This window comes from Pseudonaja textilis, chromosome 17, assembly GCF_049901715.1.
Source record: "Pseudonaja textilis isolate UNSWEBS1 chromosome 17, rPseTex1.2, whole genome shotgun sequence".
NCBI classification, from domain to species: domain Eukaryota; kingdom Metazoa; phylum Chordata; class Lepidosauria; order Squamata; family Elapidae; genus Pseudonaja; species Pseudonaja textilis.
Genome location: NC_142006.1, coordinates 4,983,427 through 5,009,325, shown reverse-complemented (window position 1 = coordinate 5,009,325; position 25,899 = coordinate 4,983,427). Strand labels below are relative to the sequence as shown.

Sequence of the window (25,899 nt, the reverse complement as noted above, 5' to 3'; positions counted from 1 at the left end):
CACTGCCCCAAAGAAGGGAAAGGGTTGGTGATCTTGATCTTTAACCAAATAGCAGAGTTGGAAGGGACCTTGGAGGTCTTCTAGTCCAACCCCCTGCTTAGGCAGGAAACCCTACACCATTTCAGACACGTGGTTCTGCAGTCTCTTCTTAAAAACCTCCAGTGTTGGGGCAACCACAACTTCTGAAGGCCGTTTCGCTGGCCGTTTCGCTATCACGTCACCCCCTTTTCATTAAATTAGATGCGTTCATTTTCTGCCACCGTTCTTTGTATGTTTTAGCCTGCTGTCTTTTTATCATCTTTGTTGCTTTTCTCTGCATTCTTTCTAGAGTCTTTCTAATTATTGGGGGCACCAATGGCTATTGCAAAGAGAGCGTGGAGAAACTGGGATTATTTGATTTTTCCACCCTCCTCTCATTCATGCATCTCTCTCTCCCTCCTTCCCTCTCTATCCTTCTCTCTCCCTCTCTCTCTCTTTTCTTCTCTCCCTCCCTCTCTCCCTTCCTTTCCCTCCCTCCCTCTCCCTCCCCCTCTCTCCATCCCTCTCTCCCTCCCTCCCTTTTCCTCCCCCCTTTTCCCTCCCTCCCTCTCTTCCTCCCTCCCTCTCTCTCTCTCTCTCTCTCCCTTTGTCTTTGCCTCTATGGAAGGAGGACATTTAAGATCCAGTGTGCCCAAGACGGGACATGGCTGGAAGGATCCTGCATCCCTGTGACCTGTGACCCACCCCCTGCCAAGTTTCACGGGCTGTACCATTGCACCAACGGGTTCCAGTTCGACAGCGTCTGTCAGATTAAGTGCACAGAAGAAGACCTTCAATCGGTGAGTCCCGTTGAGCGATTGCCGGTGGGTCTTTTACTACCTGCCGAGCACAGGAAATGGGTGGTCCAAAGGAATACAAATATATTGCATGCTCTTGATCCCTACAAGAATCTGAACGATTAAGGCAGATTAAAGGAGAATGTTTGTAGCTCAGGACTGAAATGGGAAGGGGTCCTTGGTGCTCTCTGAGCTTGGTTGTTTTCTTTGCAGATGTTTCATTGCCCAACTAGGTAACATCATCAGTGCTAGAAGGGAGTGGGGTTAGGAGGAGGAGAAGGAGGAGGGAGGAGGAGGAAGAAGAAGAAGAGGAAGAGGAAGAGGAAGAGGAAGAGGAGGAGGAGGAGGAGGAGGAGGAGGAGGAGGAGGAGGAGGAGGAGGAGGAGGAGGAGGAGGAAAAAGGCAGTCCCCCAACTTGAGCTAAGTTCCTGGACCATTTCATTTTCTTTCTTTCTTTTGGGTGCTGCTTATTTCTCCAGCCAAACATCTTCCTTCTCTTTCCAGGGTCATGAAACTAACGTGATCCGTTGTCGAAAGGATGGCAACTGGAGCGGATCCTTCCATCTCTGCCCGGAGATGAAAGGCCATTGTTCCCCACCCAAACTGTTGAGTGGGGGCCTGAAGTTACAATGCCCTGATGGCTCCGGAATAGGTATTGAACAACTTACGTTTCAGTTCAACATTAAGAACCTTAGTTGGGTCATTTAAAAACACACACACACACACACTCACACACACACATACACACACACACACACAAGAAGAGAAGACCAGAGAAGAGCAACCAAGACGATTCCCTGTTCCAATCACCTTTTTTAAGAGAACGTTATTTGTTTGAATGTTTAACTTTTATGCTGGACTGGGACCATAGTCAAGGTTCATTCTGATTCTTCATTGGAGGCTTTCAAGAAGAAAGATTGGACGGCCATTTGTCTGAAACGATATAGCAAGGGGTTGGACTAGAAGACCTCCAAGGTCCCTTCCAACTCTCTGTTATTCTGCTATTCCAGTTAGCCTGTAGTGAAGGAGATGCTCTCTTCAACCGACTTTAAAAGCTATCTTCCCCTAAGTCACCTAGAATGGTCCATTGAGCTCAGTGGTGGGATTCAATTTTTTTTTTTTTTACTGCCGGTTCTGTGGTGGGCGTGATGTGGCTTGGTGGGTGTGGTTTGGTGGGCCTGGCAGAGGAAGCAGACTGCAAAAATCCCCATTTTCTCCCCACCCCAATAACCCGCTTTCCGTTCTCCTGTGCAGGGCAACCAAAGGAGACCCAGCCGATCAGCTGGGACTCAACGGGAGGCAGATAATAGATGGGGTGGGACCAGTCAGAGGTGGGATTTGCCGGCTCTCCGAACTACTCAAAGTTTCCTCTGCTGGTTCTCCAGAACCGGTCAGAACCGGCTGCATACCACCTCTAATCGATCGATCTATGTCTCATCTAGGTTCTTTGTGATGGATTTGCCTGATATTAGTCAGGGAGGGGGCTTCCCCCCCCAAACCTTTTCTTCAGATGCCAGGAATTCAGACCCAGTTCTGTTCTCCTCTTGGCGTGTCCAATCTGGAAAGACCATTTCTGCTTGGAGCATCCTTTGTTCACGATGGTTGGGTATGTGCCATCCATAAAGGTGAACCGAAGCCGGGGACCCATCCCAGCCCAAGAAGGCGAGATGGGTGTTCGTCTCTTTTCCACAAACCTCTCTTCTGTCTTTTTCAAACTGGCAGGGAAGCTGGGTATGTTCCCCCCCCCCCGGCGCCCATCCCAGGGGGGGGGGAGAGAAAAGAGCATGTGATCAGAATGATCTCATTGCTCTATAATGAAGCCAATTATGGATTGTATATCAAAACAATTCCAGGACTGGGTTTTCTTGCCTAAGTGTAAATTGCACTAGCACTAGCGAACGGGCAGGAAGGCGGCGGCTGTTTTCCTTTTCTCCTAAGACGATGTGTTTTGCTCTCTGGAGACTCAGGTGACATCTCGATACCTGCCAAATTTTGCTGGTACTTGCAAAGGATATTTGACTTGCTCTTTTTTTCGGGGAGGCAGAGAGGAAAGGACGGGAAGAATGAGAAAGGGGTGGGTGGGAAAAGAAAAGAATCCCCCCCTTTTTTAAATTCTTGCCTCGTTGAAGGGTTCTCTGCATTGTCTGCTTCTTCTTGCGCCATCTTTATCGTTTTGACTTGGTTATACTCAGCCCAGCCATATTTGTTTTCCTCCAGCCATGGTCCCTTGTGAGAGATGCCTTGACATCAGGCATAAGAAAAGAGGAACCAGTGGTTTCTCTCTCTCTCTCTCTCTCTCCCTTTTAGTGACCCCGTAATCCCTTACATTGGGGTGGAGCAATTGAATGGAGCTGAGTGTTTACTGGCCGGATGCCCTTCCGGTGGCCAATGCAGAGTTCGAGGCAGATAATAACCCGTTGTGCCCAGAGAGAGAGAGAAATATCTGCCGTTACTTAGGATCAGGAGCCAGGATAGAGTTAAAAAAGACCACTGTGAGTTTATTTCATGCCACCTATGCACAAGAATCATTGGAGAAGCCTCCCCAGTCTGCAAGGAGATCCGGTCAGTCAACCCTGAAGGAAATCAAATACCTTCGGAAGTTGATTATATTGGCCACCTAATGAGAAGAGAGGTCTTCTTGGAGAAGACCTTGATTGTTATGCCCCCCTTCTCGTAACAGCTGACAGGGAGTGGGGAAGCGGCTCCATTGGCTGTGGAGGAAACTGGGTAAGGGCAAAGTCCGGCTGGGCAGAGCAGGGGAGAGGTAGAACAAGGGAGAGGGAGGTTCAGAGGAAGACCAAGGCCCACCCCCTCTTCATCCTAGAGCACGCAGGGAAGAACAGAGAACAGAGCAACGTGGGTTGCGTGGCTTATGGGGAGGAAAGGGCCCTGATTCCCTTCACAAGGCACACCCGGGGATGGAGTTTAAAGGAGAGGCAGATGGGTGTGGCGGTTGTCAAGAACAAATGTTGAGTTTATCTCGTGTTTGGCTGTGCTTTATCTGAGTTCCTAACATCCTCCCAATTGGTTTGATTTACTGCTTTGTTACTTCATTTCTGGAACTCCGTATCCTGCTCTGCTGGATTTAATTACCTTATTTTGCCTTGTTGGATTTATTGTTTAAAGTTTTCTGTTTACAATGTCTGGACTGGAATATCTGTAGCCAAAGGCTATTGCAGGTTTATGGGAGAGTTTTTCTTCAGACCAGAGAATAACCGGGACATTGGGGGCAAAGTTGGAGCTAATAAAGGAACTCATACTTATTGTCTGATTGTGTTGCCTTTGTGCCATATCCCAGGTCATCACATTGAGAAAGATGGAAGGCAAAAGGAGAAAGGGATGGCAGAGGATGGGATGTTAGATACGCTCATCCCCAGGATCACATGATTTACATTCAGCTATCTGACAACTGACTCACATGTATGGCGGTTGCAATGTCCCAGGGTCATGTCGCTCCCCTTTTTGCGACCTTCTGGCCAGCAAATCCAATGGGGGAACCAGATTCACTTAACAACTGCGTTATTAATTTGCAAAACTGCAAAGTCGTAAAATGAGGCCAAACTCACTTAACCCGTTTCTCACTTTGCAACATAAATTTTGGGCTCGGTTGCAGTCCTAGGATGAAGATTACCTGAACCTGTGGGGTTATAAGAGGCATTTTCTAGAGGAAGCATGTCTCTGAATGGTCCCAAGGATTACTTTAATAAAAGAGAGTGAGGATCCCTGCAGATAAAGTGGAATAAACTGGTGTCCAGCATCTCTGCCGTGATGAATGAGACCCCTCCACTAATTCCATCTGCAGCCACAGACTTGACTTCTCTGCCTGATTTAAGAATTAAGCGTTTAGATTACAGATTAACGGAGTGGGAAGGGACCTTGTAGGTCATCTAGTCCAACCCCCCTGCCCAAGCAGGAGATCCCTATACCATTTCTGATAGACGGCAGTCCAGTCTCTTCTTGAAAGCCTCCAGTGATTTTTTTTTTGTCCTACAACCTTTTGGATTGCAGATGTGGAACAGGAACAAAACCCCATTTTAAAAGTAACATTTAAAAAAAAACCAAATTCTGCTGTTATTTAACAAGGGGATATTTATTTATCAAATTTATTCTTTTGTGTCCAGAGAACAAAAACTGAAGGTTAGGGAGCCAGAAGCTTCTTCCTTTCAGAACCCTGGACAGGTCCTAAAGATGAAGTAACTTAAACTGGGAAGAATTGATGGATCTGAGCAGGGGTGGGATACGACAGGGTTAACTACCAGTTCGGGATTCACGAAGTTTGGTGATTTATGATGCGCTTCCCTGCACTCTGCGAGCCGTGCGCCTGTAAATTGTCATCAGCACGCTGCGTGCAGAGAAGCAGCCTTTGAAACAGCCCTCTTTTCTTGGGTTTTTAACTGCAGCTGTGCCTCATTCAGCAGCTGAAGTTGAAAAATCAGGAAATAAAGATCAGATAAGAGTCCGGGTGGGCGGGTGGACAAAAACATCAGCAGACATAGAACTGGTTCTATGTCTGCTGCTCTTCAGAGCTACTGGTTCTACAGAGGTGGACAGAACCGGTAGAAACCCACCCCTGGATCTGAGCCTTCCTTCAAAAGAGTTCTGATGATTTATTTCATTTATAATTTATGAAATGTCTGTGTCCTCCCATCTTCTCTATGAGGTGACTCTTGTGGGGAACTGTTAGAAACTCAAATGTTTTAATTCCCAGATCCTTCTCCTTTTCCTTAATTCCTCCTCAAGGATCCATTGCTTGCAGTGATTATAAGTAGATCAAACCCACAGATAGTGCTTGCTAATTCCTTGATAGAATCCAGCTTATTTCTGGATTTTTGTTTAGAATTTAGAACGGCATGTTTTGAGGTTGCTCGGTGCAAACTAACTTCTGGGAGGCAGATAAATATTAGAGTCACCTTCTGAATGATAGAAGCAGGCAAATCGATCTGTTAGATATATCCTTTTGAATGAGCACCTTCGGCGCTGCCAACAGGTTTTACTCCTGTGTTGACACCTGTTACTAGAGGCTATAAACCGCCTGTTTTATGTACCCACAATAATAATAAGATTCGGGGGCCAATTAAAATAGTAGGCGGCTTGCAGAATAGAGGCTGTTCGAAGTATTAACCTCAAGGAGTGTGTAAGTGCCAGCGTAGTATGTGTGAGCCGGTATTGTGTTGTTGTTTTTTAATCCTAGTTGAACAGGAAGACATGCATTGCTTTTCCTCTTGTTCTTTTTTATCCATTTAAGGAGCTGAATGCACTATCTTATGCTCGGAACATCACACCGAGCCCATCTTGTTACCTGCCAATGAAACATTACAGGACATCCAACACTGGATGAAGCCTCCACGAGTAAAGGTAAGAGTCCAAAAACACGGTACAAAGGCGGGTTGGCAAAAAAAAAATAGAGAGAGAAAACGTGTTATTCCTATCAGTGGGTTAATTGCTCTTCAATACAGTAAGTCTTTCCCTCTATCCTCTTCCTTCCCTCCCTTCTCTTTTCTCCTTCCTTTCATCCATCATTCGTTCCTTCCCTCCCACCTTCCCTCTCTTCCTCCCCTTCCTTCAACCCTTCATCCCTTTCTCCTTTCCCGCCCTTCTCTTTTCTCCTTTCTTCCTTTCCCCTTCGTGCCTTCAACCCATTCTTCCTCCTTCCTTCCTCCCTCCCTCCCTTCCTTTCTTCCTTCCCTCCTTCCTTTCCTTTTCCTCCTTCTTCCCCCTTCATCCCTTAATCTTTTCCCTTCCCTCCCTCCTCCCCTTCATCCCTTCAACTCTTTCCCCTTCCCTCCTTTCTCTCCCTTTCTTCCTCCTGTCCTTCCACTCCTCCTTCGCTCCTTCCTTCCCTTTCCTCCCTTCTTCCCCTTATCCCTTCATCTTTCCCCTTCCCTCCTTTCTCTCCCTTCTTTCTCTCCCTCCTCCCCTTCATCCCTTCAACTCTTTCCCCTCTCTCTCCTTTCCTTCCTTCCTTCCTTCCTTCCTTCCTTCCTTCCTTCCTTCCTTCCTTCCTTCCTTCCTTCCTTCCTTCCTTCCTTCCTTCTTTGCTTCCTTCTTTCCTTCCCTCCCTCCCTCCCTCCCTCTCCTCTGTCATGGTCCTTTATTGATGCTGGCTTTTAGAACAAACCATAACGCTATTTTATACCTATGTATCCCTGGAGGTCTCATTAGGTAGCTGGGAGGGGGAAAAAAAAACTGGTATTAAAAAGGAGGTGAAAAAAAAAAGGAAAGAAAGGGAAAGCAGGCAGGATTTGGAGGGAGGGGGATGCCAGGGAGAGGATGATTTCATCCAGAATACCAAAAAAAAAAAATTGCTTTCATTACGAGAGGTTTGCTGAACATACAGAAAGGTTAGGCGACGTGACAATGAATTTGATCGCTCAGTTGTTCAGAAAAAGCCGTTTAGAGGCTGCCGGATAAAATTACAGGATGGGGACACACTTTTGCTGAATGCATGGGGTCTCTCTCTCTCTCTCTCTCTCTCTCTCACACACACACACACACAAACACACACACACACACACGCACACACACACACAGAGTGTCCCTGGGGCTCGTGGTGTTCTTTGACCTCAACTTCCTTTGCTGCTCTTGACCTTGTTTGTCCAGACTGCGGTCTGCTCTATTTATCCTGGTCAACCCCAGGATGCTGCAAACTGGCATCTCGGAGGCCATCATTGAGGGTTGTTCCAGGGATGAGAGCTTAGCCCAGGACAATGGCAAGAAGGAAAAAGGAGGAGAGAAGGAGGCCTCGGAGAAGGCACCGAAGATGGAGGAGTTTTGTACAGCGGAAAAAAAAAAGATCTTTGTTTATTGGCGATTGTGACGACATAGGTCCTACCAAAGAGAAGTTGAAAGCTTACTATAAATTTGCAGGGCATTTGGGATTGCAACTTGCAGAGTTCCTGACCATGCTGGCTGGAACTAATAAACGCTAATAAACTGTCCAAGATATCTGGTGGAGCTGATGGCCAAAGAAAAATAATAATTTTGATACTTACAAAGGAGAATATTTGAAATGGGTTGAAATGAGGGGTTCTTGATGCTCTCTGAGCTTGGTTGTTTTCGTGCAGATGCTTCGTTACCCAAACTAAGTAACATCATCGGTGCTGGTCTATTTGGCTAATGAAACCTTTGCAAGAAAACAACCAAGCTCAGAGAACATCAAGGACCCCACAGTCCTCCTCCTCCTCCTCCTCCTCCTCCTCCTCCTCCTTTTCTCCTCCTCCTTCTCCTCTTCCTCCTCCTTTTCTCCTTCTCTTCTTCCTCTTCTCCTTCTCCTCCTCCTCTTCTCCTTCTCCTCTTCCTTCTCCTCCTCTTCTCCTCTTCCTCCTCCTCCTCTTCCTCCTCCTCTTCTCCTTCTCCTCTTCCTTCTCCTCCTCTTCTCCTCTTCCTCCTCCCCCCCTCCTCCTCCTCCTTTTCTCCTTCTCCTCCTCTTCTTCTTCCTCTTCTCCTTCTCCTCCTCCTCCTCCTCTTCCTCCTCCTCCTTCTCCTCCTCCTCCTCTGGCTCTAAATCCCACTCCCTTCTAGCACTGATAATGTTACCTAGTTTGGATGATGAAACATTGGCAAGAATTCAACCAATTTCAGAGAGCACCAAAGACCCTGCAAATGATGCCGCCTTCTGTTTTGGATCCTGTCCTGTCTCCAGTCTAGGATTATATTCCCAGCCCCCCAACAAAAAAAAACCCCATTTAAATTGTACAACCATCCTGAATATTCCTTCTGTAATCAAGCAATGAATCCAAACCCTATTTGGGATGACTCATACAGAAAGAAAAGCTGGCCTTTTAAGAAAGATTGATACTTTCTAAGTCCAGGTGCCACAGAGGAAAAAAATCAGGATAGTGCGGGAGTTTAGATAGATTAGATTAGATAGATAGATTAACAGAGTTGGAAGGGACCTTGTAGGTCATCTAGTCCACACCCACCACCGCCCAAGCAGGAGACCCTACACCATTTCTGACCAATGGTAGTCCAGTCTCTTGTTGTTAATGATGGGAAAACAGTATCACGCAGATCCACGAGGAAATGAGAGCTGTTTTAGTGCGAAACCATGCTTTCCCGTTGGAAGTATGATTTAGGCAATTCCTTGGGGTTTTTTTTTTTGGACCACACGTGGAGACGTTAGCTTACAATCCTAGTAGATTTACACCCTGGCTTCCAAACTCCAGCAGCTGCCGCTCACCTGTTTGCCCCTAACTGCAGCCTCCTTCTGTTTATTTCCAATAAAAATATCCTAATATCCTAATGTGAAATAAGCTGAGCTGCAAAGAAGCCCCCACCCCCGCAAAAGAAACCCCCACCATTGCCTTCCTGTTGGCTAGGAAAAACAGCTTTTCTGTTTTCCAATAGAATTTCCCCTGATCATGGGATTATCAAAACGATGCCCTTCACCTCTTACCCACCATGGTCCGTCTTTCCCCCGGACTGCCTTTGCACAAACCAGACCTGTTTTAAGACAGGTGGAACAATTTGGGGCCCTGAGTCACACGGAAAAAACAAAACAAAAACCCTGTGCTGCGGAAAAGTCAACAGCCCCACCACACGAGCGACTTAAACAGACTCCGATGAGCAACACTAAACACACACACACACACACACACACACACACACACACACACACACAGACACGCAGAGCGTTAGACCTCAAATAAAGTGAGGGAAAGATAAATTATGGCTCCTGAGCGTCGCTTGCCATCTCCACTTGTAAAGTTCTCTGCTTCCTTCACGGAAAAGGAGGCAAGGCTTTCTTCGTGACAAAAAAATAAATAAATGGCACTATAATTAAATCGCTGAATTGCACGGTTCTTTGCATCTTTTGGAAAGCAGACCGAGGGGGCCGATAACGCTCACCGAAACAGGGGAAGTAAGACATAGTTACAACGATGGCGAACGCTAATAATTTGGGAAAGGTGCCATGCAGGAAAAAAAACAAATGTACATTAGTTTTAACTACGGCTCCTTCCCCTATCTCAGGTCTTCAGAATAACAGGGTTAGAAGGGACTTCAGAGGTCTTCTAGCCCAACCCCTGCTTGATGGTCACTGGTGTGGTTCATAACATGACCCAGGTTGGGATACAAAACAAACACAGTCACAGGTGAAGCCCCTTTTATTCCTTCACTTTGCTCCCAATCTCTGAATATCCTTGACAGAAGACAAAAAACTCCCACACGGGGAAGAAGCAACACAAACCAGGCAAGATAAGGGCTGGAGGACGTCCAGAGAAAACGCACACCAGGAAGGACACCAAACTCAGAGAGGAACTATAAACTAGAGATATTTACATGCTTTGTTACCAGCATTTGCCAGTACAGGTCCATACTTTTATTCAGTTGTCGCAGCTGCAGCCCATGAAGGAGATCAAGGCCCTTGCCTCCCCCATAGACCACGCCATTGACGTTTCTCCCTTACCCTCTTCTCCCTGCCTGCCCTAGGATGGAGAAGGGATGGGCCTGGGTTCTCCCCTGACTGCCCAGCCGGCCTCTGCCCTTCCCCAGCCTCCTCCACAACCTCCGAAGCCACACTTCCACTCCCTGTCGGCTGTTCCTCCTCTCCCTCAGAGTCCGTCTCCACCAGGGGCAGGACACTGGGCCTGACGCAGCGATGAGAAGTTCCCCAGCAAGAAAGCATTCCAAGTCTAAGGAAGTTTGTTGAGTGAACTTCATCAAGCTAGAACGTACAAACCTAGAATGTTAAAAGTTGGAAGGGACCTTAGAAGTCTTCTAATCCAACCCCCTTCTCAGGCAGGAAGCCCTAATACCATTTCAGACAAGTGGCTGTTGAAAACCTCCCGCGTTGGAGCATTTACAACTTCTGGAGGCAAGTTGTTTCACTGATGAATTGTTCTGTCACAAAATTCCTCCTTAGTTTTAGTTTGCTTCTCTCCTTGATTAGCTTCCACCCGTTACTTCTTGTCCTGCCTTCAGGCGCTTTGGGGAATAGCTTGACTCCCTCTTCTTTGGGGCAGCCCCTCAAATACTGGAAGTCAACTCAATTTATTTAGGAGCCAATGTAGTCCTGTTTTTCCCCCCCACTAAACTAGACATACCAAATTCCTGCAACCATTCCTGATATGTTTCTTTAGCTTAATATTTCCTACACTTTTTTCTTAGAGAGGTCACCTACGTACATAAATATCCACTGCCCTATTCCTAAAGTGTTTATGTACGTAGATGACCACTTTAAGAAAACCCTTCTTTGTGCTAATAGTAGGAAGGGGAAAAATCTTGACCTCATTTCCAACATTTCCCCCCTTCTTTTGCCCATCTCTATTTTCCACCGCAGAGGCTTCCCTCCCTCTTGCAAACGAAATATCAACCATGGTGGAACCTTAAATATTATTTTAATCTCAAGCTTTCTGTTATTGCAACCGGTGGGTGTTTAACCGTTCTTGTAAATACTTGGAGGAATTCCAGGTCCTGAAACGCACCAAACCTACAGGGAGATGAGATCTGATTTTTTTAAGGAAGGACCACCTGAAGATTTAGACCTGGATCAAGAACGAAATTTCTACCTTGATGTTCCTCATTCTCCATATGTTCTTTCTTCCATTCAATCTTCTAGAAAGTGGTCTGCACTGGAGAACTTAAGTGGTATCCTTGCCCTTCGTTGGTCCGCTGCATCAAAGGTTGCGAGGTGAGTAAGCCAGTCCAGTTCTCTGGGTTTTCCACTACAGATCTTGTCTCTCTCTTTCTCCATCTCTGTCGGCTCCATTCTTTCCCTTTCACCACCATAATCCATGATGGTGGCCTTCCATGCACTTGTTATGGTGGCCTTCCATGCACTTGTTAGATAACTTTCCCTCAACTCCGGTAAGTAGCAAAACCTCGCTGACTTGTTCTAATCTCCCAAAGTAAAGCCAGGATCAAACCTGGTTTGTGTTTGGATGGGGCAAATTTCAGGAAAGCAAACTAGTCCTGGGATGTAAGAGAGAGAGAGAGAGAAAGAAGTTCTCAAAGATGACGGTGAAAAACCAGTTCCGTATTAAGAGGTTCTCCGGGTTCAATAGAACTTGAGGAAAGCTTTTATCTTTAACCCATTCTTTTAATTCGTTCAGTAAATTCAGATCTACACGATGTGATAGAAGACACTTTGAAGAAATGTATGCATTTGGTTTAAAATGAAGAAGGCAGATGAATCCCAACATCTCCTTCTAAAGTGGCTAGCTTTTTAAAACAAAAAAAATATATATGCAAAATGGATAGATTTGTTAAACAGACATGGAATTAGTCTAGTAACTTTTTGGAATTAAGACTAATTCAAGATGGGTTATTTCTCTGTGTGTGTTTCATCTATTTTCTTGTATAATCCCGAGTCAAATCTCAGCCTCAGACCAAGGTGGAGTGCCCGCTCGAAACGTTTAAACCCACATTTTTCTCCTCTTTCACTTTTTTTTAAAATAATATTATTATTATTATCATCATCATCATCTCTTCTCACTTCCGAGCTTCCTGCTTGCACTTACATCATGCTTTTTCACACGTTTCCTCGAGTTTTTTTTTTTAAAAATTACCCACAAGTTTTAGTCTCTCCTGAAGAGCGAAGGCTTCTACACACAAGAAAAAAAGTGGAAGGGTGGGTTTTTTTAAAAAAATGATTATCATTATATTTTTTTTAACACAGCAGGCAAGAAGGAAGGTATTTGAGGCCTATGATTAAAAATTGTCTCACTGTGCCATTAATAGATCGATGTTTACGTTTTGCACTTAACTCATCTCCTTGAAAATAGCTTGCTTGTTTGAGGGATGTGTGTGTGTGAGAGAGAGAGCGCGCGCGTGCACAAGGACAGCTCTGGGTTTCATGCAATTTTTTTTTTTTTACCCCCCTTGCAAGATTTAATCAAGAATCTTTTCTCACTCATCCTTTGGAGAAAGGGTTCTGGCACGTGCTCAGTTTAAAAGCTGTTTAGAAGGAAGGGTTGTTTGGGGTAGTTTTTTTTCTATTTTTCCCTTTTGGGAGAGGATGAGATAAGCTTCCTTAAAAAAGAACATTGGAGAAAGGGAGCGGGACAAACTCTCCGATTGAAAAGGATCGCAGAAAAAGGAACGAAGGTGTCAAAAAGACATTTGAGGTCCCGTTCACCTACTTTCCGCTCCATGAAGGAAATCCAGGCCTAAAACCTCGCCGGGGAGAACGATTCAGACTCTTTGAAACAGAAATCCGATCGCTTCTCCAGGCATCGATTCGGGCATCAAATTGCATTTATTCTGAAGGAATTTATTCTAGGATTTCAACCCTGCTTAATTCAAGGTCATCACAGCTCATTAAACCTTCAAGGAGCTTCGCCTGCATCCCTTCCACAATTAGAAGCTCTGCTTATGTGGGGGTGGGTGGGTGGAAGTCTGAGGGGATGCACAATCTTATGGGGTGCAGGTTACGGATGTCCCAGAGGTGCTTTCCCAAAAGGCAACTGGATATTCTTGGGTGTCGTCCCCCCCGCCCGGCTTTGAAAACGTTTAGTAGCTTTTCATCCAAGAAGCTTCTTCCATTCGGTTCAGAATGGAAGAAAAGAATAGAATAGAATGGAATAGAATGGAATGGAATAAACAACAGTACAGAATATCTATCTATATCTATCTATCTATTCATCCATCCATCCATCCATCCATCCATCCATCCATCCATCAATAGAATAGAATAAACAACAGTACAGAATATCTCTATCTATCTATCTATCTATCTATCTATCCATCCATCCATCCATCCATCTATAGAATAGAATAGACAAAAGTATAGAATATCTGTGTCTGTCTGTCTGTCCGTCCTTCCATCAGAATAGAATTAGAATAGAATAGAATAGAATAGAATAGAATAGAATAGAATAGAATAGAATAAGGAATAGAATGGAATGGAATAAACAACAGTACAGAATATCCATTCATCCATCCATAGAATAGAATACAATAGGGAATAGAATAGAATAGAATAGAATAAGGAATAGAATGGAATGGAATAGAATAGAAACAGTAGAATAGAATAAAGGAGAGAAGAGAATAAAGAATAGAATAGAATAAGGAATAGAGTAGAATAGAATAGAATAGAATAGAATAGAATAGAATAGAATAGAATAGAATAATAGAGTAAGAAGGGACCTTGCAGGACTAGGAAGAACTGGGAAGGGAAAAGGTACGGCTCTACCAATTGAAGGCTTGGGATTCTACCGGTTCGGACCCGTTTGGGCGAACCGGTTGTTAAATTTGCATCAGGTTCACTGAATCGGTATTTGAACTGACAGGCTGGCCCCACCCACACCACCCCTCCTCTCCCCTCCCAGGAGTGTCCACGGTACCAATTTTGGATGCAGGTAAGGGCAGGGGTCTGGGAGGGGGGAAAATGGGCCTTCCGGAAGCACCAGAAGTCTGGAAATGCTCCTGTTTCTGGCTTCTGTGAAGGGCCTCCAGACCCTTGGGATGGTGAAAAACAGCCCTGCTGGATTTTCCGGTCGGCCGCGCCCACCCAACAACTGAGCAGCGAAGCGGTTGCTGGGATTTTTCAATCCCACCCCCGATTGACATCACTCTAGTCTTTTCCCAGCCCCTCGCTGGCCCTGCACCAGGCAGAAAGGCAGAAAATCCAGGCTCCCCCACCCCCCCCCACAAAAAAGAAAAGATGACGTAATGCACTTTGGTGTGTGTGTGTGTGTGTGTGTGTGTGTGACATCATTGGAATGCAGCATTAGGTCACCCTAAACTTTTCTCAGCCCCCCATCTGGCACTGCGCCAGGCAGAAAGCCAGAAAAACCCAGGCTTCCGCCCCTCCCGCCCCCCCTCTAAAAGAAAAGATGACGTAATGCACTTTCGGGGCGGGGGGGCGGGGGGGTGACATCATTGGAATGCAGCATTACGTCGCCTATTCTCTTCTCAGCCCCTAGCTGGCACTGTGCCAAGCAGAGAGGCAGAAAATGCAGGCTTCCTCCCTTCGAGAAAAGGTGTCGTAATGCACTTTGGGAGGCGACATCATCGGAATGCAGCATCGCATCTCTCTCGTCTTTTCGCAGCCCCTAGCTGGCACTGTGCCAAGCAGAAAGGCAGAAAATTCGAGCTTTCCCCATAAAAGATGATGTAATTCAGTTCGGGGGGTGGGGAGCTATATCATTGGAATGTTGACTAGTTTTTGTTTTTGTTTTTTAAAACCAAAATCAACTAATTATAGATTTAAAGCAACCCTTTGGCCTTCGGTTTTAGCCATAGCAACCAGATCCGTGTTTGTTTAAATACAAAAAGGGTTTGTCCACCCAGTCTCACTGTGGAGTTGTAAAAGAATGAAAACAAAGAAACAGAACTGGTTCAAAGCATATCTTACTTTATTTTATAGAACACAGGTTTATTCATCTCAAAGACACCAATGCAAACGTGGAGGTCTTAGAACATCTATCAACATTCGTAGTCACCTAAAACTCGTACGGTCTTGCATGCTTTCCACGTTATGCCGGGTGTTGATTTAACACACTTGGGCACACTTTTAAGATTTGTGGGCTTCAATTCCCAGAATTCCCTAAGCAGCAAGTAGGAATTCTGGGAGTTGAAGTCCACAAGTGTTAAAGTGGCTGAGTTTGGTGCTCCCTGATCTTAAAACAATAAATGGCTAAAATAAGTGGCTATTGTAAGAAACAAAATTTACCTTCGACTCCAGAAAACCCGGAGTCTGTTTGCAGAGAACCTTAAAAGCAATGGCAACAAGAGATAATACGAAGGTTTACCAAAGGAGCAACATACCCACATATAAGTCTATTCATGTTGTGGTTTGCTGGCAGCAGGTGCAGACGGCTGAGGTCTCGGAGAGCGAGGACTCAGAGGAGGGGCCTGCGTGTGATGTAGGGATTGGGCCAGGACCATCAGGGCGTGGAATGCTGCCTTCAGAGATGGTGGAGGCTGGCAGCAGTGAGGAAGAGGTCCCCGAGGAGCCTGTGCCCAGTGTGCGTGCGCGCAGGGCTGCTCAAAGGAAAGACACGGGCGACTTGGGAGTAAGGCCCCTCCCTTAAGAGATAAAAGCCAGCTGAGAATCTGGAGTTCTTTGCAGGAAGCAAATAAGTTTTTGCACTCAAGCCTTGTGGATGTTTGAAATATCTTGGTTGGTATTTGGAGACTCTTCGTGTTTGAAATCTTTCTTAGTAACTTTATCTAGTCTTCTCGGCAGCCTTGCACCACCTTGGCAAGGCTCGTTCTTATCCGAGACAATTAGTTTGAAACAGCCTTTTAACCGTGAAGGAACAGAATTTGTAAAGAATCATTAAAAGGTTTTGCTGTTACCTCTGTTTTGTGGTTGTTTCCTTGTTGAACAAGGATTGGGTCAGAACAATTCAATACAATAATAAATAAGTAAATCGTTATTAATAATCTATCAAACTTATTGGATGCTCTTGTTTTCACAGAGTAACTGGATGGCTGAATTGGAACAGATTTGGATTTCCCGCTAAAAATGTTGATGTCTCTTGCTTATCATTCTCCAGAGTCTTCATGGTGGAGATTTGTGGCCGGTCCCCAATGTTCATTAATGAGCAAGTTGAATACTGCCCTCATCTTTTTTCTTCTTCTTCTTTTTCCAGCCTTTTGGAGGTGACAATTATTGCGATCCGGTCAACAACCGAGCCTTTTGCAACTATGACGACGGAGATTGTTGTGTCTCGACGGTGAAGACCAAAAAGGTATGGTGGCCATTGGGTGTTAAGTCCAAGAGAATGTAATCTCCTTTAGCCTTCTCCTTTCCATTGCAACTGCTGTTTTCCCATTTGCAATTAAAATATTGGAAACTGGGGACTACGCTAACAGGGCTTCACATCATCTTACATCCTTTCTGCAGATTCTCCTGTAGTAACCTCAGATGAAAAAATAAAACGAGTTAAGAGATTCTTAAGAAGGAAAGCAAGCAAGCTTTAATTTTTAACTGACATGCCTTAGATTTGCTCTGTATGCCTACTGTAATAAAAGAAGAACTAGGGATGACATGTAGTCTTCCGATATTTGAAGGGCTGCCATAAAGAAGAGGGGGTCAACTTATTTTCCAAAGCACCTGAAAGCAGGACAAGAAACAACGGGTGAAAATTAATCGAGGAGAGAAGCAACCTAGAACCAAGGAGAAATTTCCAGACAGTTGGAACAATTCATCAGTGGAATGACTTACCTCCTGGGTGCTCCAAAACTGGAGGTTTTAAAGAAGAGATTGGACATTTGTCTGAAATGGTTTAGGGCCAGGGTCTTCAAACTTGGCAAGTTTAAGACTTGTGGACTTCAACTCTCAGAATTCCTGAGCTAACGTGACTGGAGGAGGAATTCTGGGAGTTGAAGTCCACAAGTCTTAAAACTCAAGTTTGCAGACCCCTGGTTTAGGGCAAGGGTCTTCAAACTTGGCAAGTTTAAGACTTATCGCCTTCAATTCCCAGAATTCCTCCTCCAGCTCAGGAATTCTGGGAGTTGAAGTCCACAAGTCATAAAGCTATCAAGTTTGAAGACCCTTGCTTTAAGGTCTTACGGCAGTCTTTCTCAACCTCAAACCTTCTCAAGAAATATCTGAGGGGAATTCTGGGAGTCGAGGTCCATCTTAAACTTGGCAAGGTGGAGAAACACTTGAAACTCTAGCACAAGGCTCTTCAAACTTGGGAAGTTTAAGACTTGTGGACTTCAACTCCCAGAATTCCTGAGCTAACATGACTGGAGGAGGAATTCTGGAAGTTGAAGTCCACACGTCTTAAATCTGTCAAGTCTGAAGACCCCTTGGTTTCCAGCCTGAGCAGGGAGGGTTGGTTTAGAAGACCTCCAAGGTCCCTTTCAACTCTGTTATTCGGTTACATTCTGTTTTTATCTCCTGGAAGTATAACTGATCTATTTAACAGTCACTAGCAGAAGGGGAAATGAAGTTTATATAGGATTCCCCAACTTGTGTTTCACCCTCCTCCTGTGATGAGGCCCACCTGCCTTTGAACTGCCATTCTGCCCTTATCTTAAAAGATGCTAGTTTCCTTCTCCTTTGGAATTTTAAAAGCCTCGCTGAAGTTTATGAAGGGCCCAACTTTGGAATAAATTAACAAAAACCGTCTGGCCAGCACAGCTGATGAATACATTTGGTGACAGAGAAAGACGAGAAAAAGAGATAATCTATATCAAACGCCCCAAACTTTTTGCATTTCAAAGAGAGGCCAACTCCAGACTGGCCTGGTGAGCTCATTCTTAAGAATTCAGCTGCTGTAACATTTTAAAGCCACAGGCAACATTTTAAAAATAATGTAATTCCAGTAATTCTGGAGCGCTCAAAAGATATCTGCCGGATTTAGATCTTGTTGAGACTCTGGAAAGTGTGCAGAGGTTATTTCAATCAATCAATCAATCAATCAATCAATCAGAATAGAGCTGGAAGGGATAATTGTAGATAATCAGAGTTAGAAGGGACCTTGTAGGTCATCTAGTCTAGCCCCCCCCCCCATCTAAGCAGGAGACCCTACACCATTTCTGACAGATGGCAATCCAATCTCTTGAAAGTCTCAAGTGATGATGCTTCCACAACTTCTGAGGGCAACTTCTGTTCCATGGATTGATTGCTCTCACTGTCAGAAAATTCCTCCTTATTTCCAGGTTGAACCTCTCCTTGTTCAGTTTCCATCCATCATTCCTTGTCTGGCCTTTGGTTGCCTTGGAAAATAGCTTGATCCCCTTCCTCTTCTCTGGGGCAGCCCCTCAAATATTGGAAGACTGCTCTCCTGTCTCCCCTGGTCTTCACTAGACTAGCCAGGCCCAGTTCCTGTAATCATTCTTCATATGTTTTAATCTCCAGTCCCCTAATCATCCTGGTTGCTGTTCTCTAGTCCAATTTCTTTAAAACCCCCAGTGATAAATCACCCACAACTTCTGGAGGCAAGCAATTCCACTGGGTAATTGTCCTCACTATTAGGAAGTTTTTCCTTAATTCTAGGTTGCTTCTCTTCTTGATTAGTTTCCGTCCATCGATTCTTGTTCTTTCTTCTGGTGCTTTGGAAACTGTGTTGACCCCTTCCTCTTTGTGGCAGCCCCCTCAAATACTGGAATAGTGCTATCATATTCATTTTCTGTAGACTGGCCATACTCAAATCCTGCAACCATATGTTTTAGTCTTCAGGCCCTTAATCATCATTGTTGCTCTTCTCTGCACTCTTTCTAGAGTCTCAACATCTTTTTGGTAACATGGTGACCCAAACTGGATGCTGTATTCCAAGTATGGTCTTACTAAGACTTTGTAAAGTGGTACTAATGCTTCCTGCGGTTTGTAAGAAGCAGTTCAAGAGGGCAAAGCATGTCCAGGAATTTACTGATCCAGTGAAAGAAAACTTAAAATAAAATTTAAAAAGATCTAAAGTTAGAACATTCTTTCCCTGATTATCTACTACTTTCAAGCCAGAAAACCTTCCCCCAACTTAGGAGGCCTTCTGCATTCCCGCAGAGCTAAGCAACTTCTCGAAGGACAAGAATAGGTGAGGTGAGGACAGGGACAAACTTAGATTTTATGTCATTTGTGGGGCATAGATGTATGGAATTAAATATAGCTCATAGCATGACTTTCCTTCGTAAAATCAATAATTCCTTTCTCCAGTTTTTATCACCGCCCATCTCAGTCAATGACCCTGGGTGGCTTATGATTCAGAAAAATGCATTGCAATTAAAACTACTAAAAACATTTTCAAACAATAAAAATGCTGAAAACGTTCAGATAATAGAACAGAATAAGACATAGAATAGAATTACAGAATAGAATTACAAAATAGAATTACAGAATAGAATAGATTAAAGAATAGAATAGAATTACAGAATAGAATTACAGAATAGAATAGAATTACAGAGTAGAATTAAAGAATAGAATTACAGAATAAAATAGAATTACAGATTAGAATGGAATAGAATTAAAGAATAGAATAAAATTGAATAGAATTACAGAATAGAATAGAATTATAGAATAGAATAGAATTACAATTACAGAATAGAATAAAATTGAATAGAATTACAGAACAGAATAGAATTACAAAATAGAATAGAATTACAGAATAGATTAGAATTACAGAATAGAATAGAATTACAGAATAGAATTACAGAATAGAATGGAATAGAATTACAGAATAGAATAAAATTGAATAGAATTACAGAATAGAATAGAAAAAAGGAGTAGAGTAGAGGAGACTAGAGTAGAGTAGAATAGAATAAGAGTAGCATAGAAGTAAAACACATGGCCAGGTAGCAATGCAGCCAGGAAAAGACACATTCAGCATTCCACACGTGGGAACATAACCCGGTTTTTATGACCTTATGAGAAGCTAACAGAGTTGGGGAGGGGCCTTCTGATCTCTGAAGAGAGATTGACCAGGGGCCACTGCAGAACAAGGACATCCACTGGTCCTCACCAACTCTTTGGCTGACTGGTTCTGCAGCAGGTCCTTTCTGCTTGAATTGGTTGGACAGCTACAGACTCTTGGAAAAGGTATCCCTCTCAGGTTCTGTTAGAAACTATAGGATCTGGGGACAACTTGGGGATGTCTATGGAGATTCTCAATCATCCAGGTCATGTCATTGTCCCAACAGTACTTTTTTCCAAAGAACAATTGGACTTTCTTGGTTTATTCTGCGAAGGAAAAAAAGGAAGGGGGAGGAAAGGAAGAAGAAAGGGGAGGAGGATCAGAAGAGGAAGAAGAAGAGAAGGAGAAAGAGGAAGAGGAAGAAGAAGGGCAGGGGGAAAGGGAAGGGGAAGGGAGGGAAGTAAGCAAGCAACCTTGGATTAGAAGCAAAACGTTTCCATAGGGGGAAAGAAATACAAGAAAGTCTAGTTGCCTTTTGGGGGGGAAAAGTATCTTTGGGGGGACAACTTGGGAAGGGGCTTCCCTCCCAAGTCTTCTATGGGCCTGTGCACCCCTGAAAGCTTTTGTTACAAGCCCCTCTCTGTCACAGCGATATGTCTGAAATTCCTTGCGGTTCACAAATAAAAACTCTGTCCTGCTTGTTGGAGGCCAGGCCCAGAGGTCAATGCACTGAGCTACCACCAGATTCCCAGTGGAAGAGAAACTGTCTAGCTAGGAAGATGGCCTGTCCCTTCCTTTGCATAACTTTGGGTTTCAATGTTGCTGTTCTGACCCACACCCTTTTCCAACAAATCAAACATGATTCAGAAAGAACAGAAACCTTGTAATGCTTTTACAAAATAATTAGCTGTGATAAGCACAAGCCTTGCCAAACCGTGCGAAAAGATAACAGACAAGAAATAATTTGCAAAATAAGAATTTTCAAATACAAACTCGGGATACTAGAATGTCCACGAGGCTGGAGTTTCAAAACGACTTTGCCTTCTGCAAAGTACATTCGCTTCACAGCTGACTTTTATCTTCTTGAAGGAGGGGCCATTACCTTGCAGCCTTACTCCCGATTTGCCCGTGCTGTTGCCGCTGGTCTTTCCTGCGAGCAATCCTGCGTCCACGCACACTTGGCACAGGCTCCTCGGGAACCTCATCCTGCTGCCAGCCCCCACAATCTCTGAAGGCAGCAGTCCACTCCCTAATGGTCCTGGCCCCTCAAGGGAGTCCTCGCTCTCCTCAGCCATCCGCACCTGCTACCAGCTAACCACAACAGTTGCAGAGAAACAGGTGGATGCACGCATGAGGGAGTGTCTAGCTGGTGAACATTTATCTATAAATATTTTGTCTATTTCCAGAAGCCCCTGTGGATGTCATCACAAGAGAAGCTGGCAGGTGTTTTTTTTTTTCCTTTCAATTGTTCCTAGAAGGAACAAATCAAGGTGTCAGTAGGGATAGACAGAGTGTTGCAAATGCTAAAATGAAAAAAAGGGGAAGAGGTTGTGGCATCGGCCAGCAAGGGAGAGAAATTAACCTATTAACACTGGCAGCACAGATGGGAGAAGACCCCGGGGACTTCATTCCCCGTCGCCCTTCCCTCTCCTGATGCAATCCTTCGAAATTGGCTTCCTCCTCTTGAAGCAAGCCTATCTCACAACGATAAAACTTGAAGATCCCCTGGCTGGGTTATTATAACGTGCTTGGTGTGGTGCAGCCTCTGGAGATGTCTGAGAAGGCACCTCACCAGGTGTGGAAATTTAGTCCTTCTGTAAGGTAAAGGTAAAGGGTTCCCCTTGCACTAGTCATTTCTGGCTCTAGGGGGCGGTACTCCTCTCCGTTGCAAAGCCAAAGAGCCAGCACTGTCCGAAGACGTCTCCGTGGTCATGTGGCCAGCATGACTAAATGCTGAAGGCGCACAGAATGCTGTTCCCTTCCCACCAAAGGGGTTCCCTATTTTTCTACTTGCCTTTTTAACATGCTTTCCAACTGCTGGGTTGGCAGAAGCCGGGACAAGGAATGGGAACTCACTACATTACACGGCGCTAGGGATTCGAACACCGAACTGCTGACCTTTCTGATTGACAAGCTCAGCGTCTTAGCCTCTGAGCCACCACATCCTTTTGTAGGAGAGCGAATGGATTGTTCTCAGGAATGTGAAATGGCCTTGAAAGTCAACTGACCTCCTAAAGGTGTTGCAGGCCTGCTGTTCATGAGATGAAGCCCCCTCTTCCATTGGCCAACTGCAGCTGGGCAGATAAACTCAAGAACCATCCTTCTTGCCTCCACACATGTTAAAAAAAGATGTCGAGACTCTAGAAAGAGTGCAGAGAAGAGCAAACCAGATGATTAGGGGACTAGAAGCTAAAACATATAAAGAACAGTCGCTGCAATTGGGTTATGTCTGGTTTAATGAAAAGAAGGTCTAGGAATGACATAATAGCAGCATTCTGATAACTCATATTCTGGTGAGAGAAACGTTCTTCAAGGATGAGCTCCAGAACAAGTCCAAAAAGACTAAACTTCTAGTCCCAGTGACTTTGCCTTCTGGTAAATGGGTAGTGGCTGAGTAGACAAGCCCACCATTGTTTCGAGCTTCTAGTTATTCCATTCTGCATTCTTGCTCTTTTTTTAAACATATAAACATATAAGTATAAACAGGTATAAGTATATACATAATAAATGAGTACAAATAAATAGGAACAGTAGGCCAGGGATGATAGGCACGCTGGTGTGCTTACGCATGCCCCCTTACAGACCTCTTAGGAATGAAGTTAGGTCCACGGTAGTTTAAGGTTAGCGTTTTGGGGGGTTTGAGGATGTAACAACAGAGTCAGGGAGTGAGCTCCAGGCATTGACCACTCTGTTGCTGAAGTCGTACTTTCTGCAATCGAGTTTGGAGCAGTTTACTTTGAGTTTGTATCGATTGTTTGCTCGTGTGTTATTGCGGTTGAAGCTGAAGTAGCCATTGACAGGTAGGACAATTTTGTTTACTAAGCTTAGTTCAGGCCGTAGGCGGCATAGTTCTGAGTTGTCCAGATCCAAAATTTCAAGCCTGGTGGCATAAGGGATTCTATTGCTTCTCCTTGCTTCTTTTTAAGTCTATAGAAAACAGAATTATCTTACTCAAATGTGTTCAGTCCTTGACATTTTAAAGCTTAAAGTGACTTCACTTTACCAAAAAGAGCAACAAAGATGGTTAAGGGACTGGAAACTAAAACACGTAAAGAATGGTTGCAGGAACTGGGTATGTCTAGTTTAATGAAAAGAAAGACTAGGGGTGACATGATGACAGTGTTTGATATCTCAGGGGCTGCCCCCCAAAAGAGGGAGTCAAGCTATTCTCCAAAACGCCTGAAGGCAGGACAAGAGGCAACTTGGATGGAAACTGATCAAGGAGAGAAGCAACCTAGAACTAAAGAGAAATTTCTGGATAGTTACAACAACTAGCCAGTGGAATAGCTTTCCTTCAGAAGTTCACTGGAGGTTTTCAAGAAAAGATTAGACAGTCCTTTGTCCAGAATGGTGTAGGGTTTCCTCTTTGACCAGGAGGTTGGACTAGAAGACCTCCAAGGTCCCTTCTGATTCTGTTAATTCTCTTACAGGTCATCCCATTCCCCATGTCTTGCGACCTGCAGGGAGAATGTGCTTGCTTAGATCCCAATGCTGAAGAGCACAATCAACAAGACCACCGTGGCTTCAACTTTGCCTAACGCCATGCGTTAAGGCACATCAGAGAGAGAGAGAGAGAAAGAAAGAGAGAGAGAGAGACAGAGAGAGAGAAAGAGAAAGTGCTTCCCCGCCAGCGGCAGGCAAGGAGACGCACCATTCCACCTCTACGTTTTACCAGTATCATTTAAAAAAAAAAAAAAAACAAGCTGCTCAAACTCTCACCAGGTGTCGTTTCCACGCCAGGGGCATTTATAGACTGCACCCAGTTCTGCCTTCCATTTTCTTCCCGCGAGGAGACCCAAAACTCTGGCGGAGGGAGTTTGTGTGTGTGTGTGTGTGTGGGAAACGGGGGCGAGCCGGGTTATTTGTATTAATTGTATCTTAACTAGCGAGAACAAGCAAGGCCGCCCCAAAAGTGGACTTTCCAGGGCGGGCCTTTTTAGGGGGGGTGGGGGTTAGGGAGAAGAAGAAAGCATGTGTTACTCAGTACTGCGTCCATCTCGTAGGAACCGTGTTATGGGTTTTTTGTTTTTTGTTTTTAGGTTCCGTTTTGTACGTCTTTGGAGTCAAAACTTTGGTTTTCTGCATTTCTGGATCCCCAATTACGGCAAGAAACATAGATCAATGTTTTACCTAATATTTATAGAGAGAAACTAGAGGAGGGAGGGAAGAGGGACAGAAAAGAGCAAGAGAGAGAGAGAGAAAGAGAGGGAGAGAGAGAGGGAGAGAGAGAGGAAGAGTGTCTGTTTTGGTAAGAAGAGGGAGCTCAATGTTTGACCCTTCGGCAAACGTTCACAGCCCTCAAGCCTTTTCTTCCAGAGAAGAGTGGACCTCTTTGGCCGAGCCAAGTTCTGCTTGGGCCGAATGTGAATCCCCTCCCTACGTCTTGAGGTCACTGCAACCACCAGAGCTCAAGTTCTCAAGACCTTGCCAGCTCTTGTGGAAGGACACACCTGTGGTCCGAAGGGGCTGAGCGCCAAGAGGGCGAAAGCTGCTAACGTGCTCCCCGTCGCTGCCAGAGAACCGAGCGGAAGATGACAAAGATGACCAAGAAGGTCAACCATAGATCTCCATTCTGCCATGCTGCTAATTCTACTGCTGCTAGAGTCTCAGTCAACCGAAATCCCCTTCCCGTTTTCAGGAACAGGGTGACCTTCAACTTTCCAAACAACCGGACAGTCTGCCTTAAAATTGCTTTATCGACTGCCTGCCTTTCCAAATCCTCCTTGGCTGTATTGTCTTCCCTTTGTGTGTGTGTGTGTGTGTGTCCCACATTGGGGAAGAAACTGGGCCATCACCCAACCTGAAGAGTTTGCCTTCCCCAGAACAAAGCTTCAGTAGATAAGAGCGAGAAGGGACACGCCCTTAATCTATTCTTACTTGGGCGGCAGTTCCTCCAAGCTATGTCTTCACCCATGTTTCATTTGTTGGGATCAGGGCTTTCCGAGCTTGGTGACTTTAAGACGTATGGACTTCAACTCCCAGAATTCTCCAGTCAGCAGTGGAATGATGGGAGTTGAAGTCCACAAGGCTTAAAGTTGATGAACTCCTGCTCAGCGACAGCCCAGTTCCTCCTAGCTTGTTTCTTGGCCCGTGTTTCCTCTGTTGGGGTCAGGGACCTCCAAGCTTGGTGACTTTAAGACTTAGGGACTTCAACTCCCAGAATTCCCCAGTCAGCATGGAATGCTGGGAGTTGAAGTCCGCAAGTCTTAAAGCCACCAAAGTTGAAGAGCTCTTTGGGTTAGTTTCCTTTCCCTCTTTAGCTTTAAAAATAACACTTAAAAAAAAAAGTAGCTGAAACAACACTATAAGTGATGGATGGGGGAAGGGACCATGCCTTAAGGAGAGAACTGAGGATTTTCTGCCAACTTTCCAGCTGAAGGAAACCCCCATATATCAGTATTATTATTTTTTTCATGGAAAATTCCATTTTGCAAAAAAAAAAAAAGCGGCGGAGGAGTTGACTGCAATCACCTTTTTAGTCTAACCCCTCCAATTTTGTCCTCTTTGGGGGGTCAGTCAGTCAGAGGGCAGAGTACTTATTCTCCCACCTCTTCTGCTGGAAAAGATGGAAGCCCCCTCTCCTTCAACTTGGGTGCCCCCCTTCTGCAAGGAATCTGGAA

The 25,899-nt window shown here is 44.8% G+C and overlaps 1 protein-coding gene across 1 annotated transcript in view; it reads left to right on the top strand.

The window, feature by feature from the left end:
- PAPPA (pappalysin 1) overlaps positions 1-23,965 on the top strand; it is a 117,410-nt gene extending 93,445 nt beyond the window's left edge. The window contains 6 exon segments of the mRNA XM_087914615.1: positions 647-818; positions 1,320-1,467; positions 6,061-6,170; positions 11,374-11,445; positions 16,355-16,453; positions 23,710-23,965. Coding sequence (XP_087770741.1) covers positions 647-818; positions 1,320-1,467; positions 6,061-6,170; positions 11,374-11,445; positions 16,355-16,453; positions 23,710-23,817 — 709 coding nt within the window. The 3' untranslated portion in view covers positions 23,818-23,965.
- Positions 23,966-25,899: the final 1,934 nt, after the last annotated feature.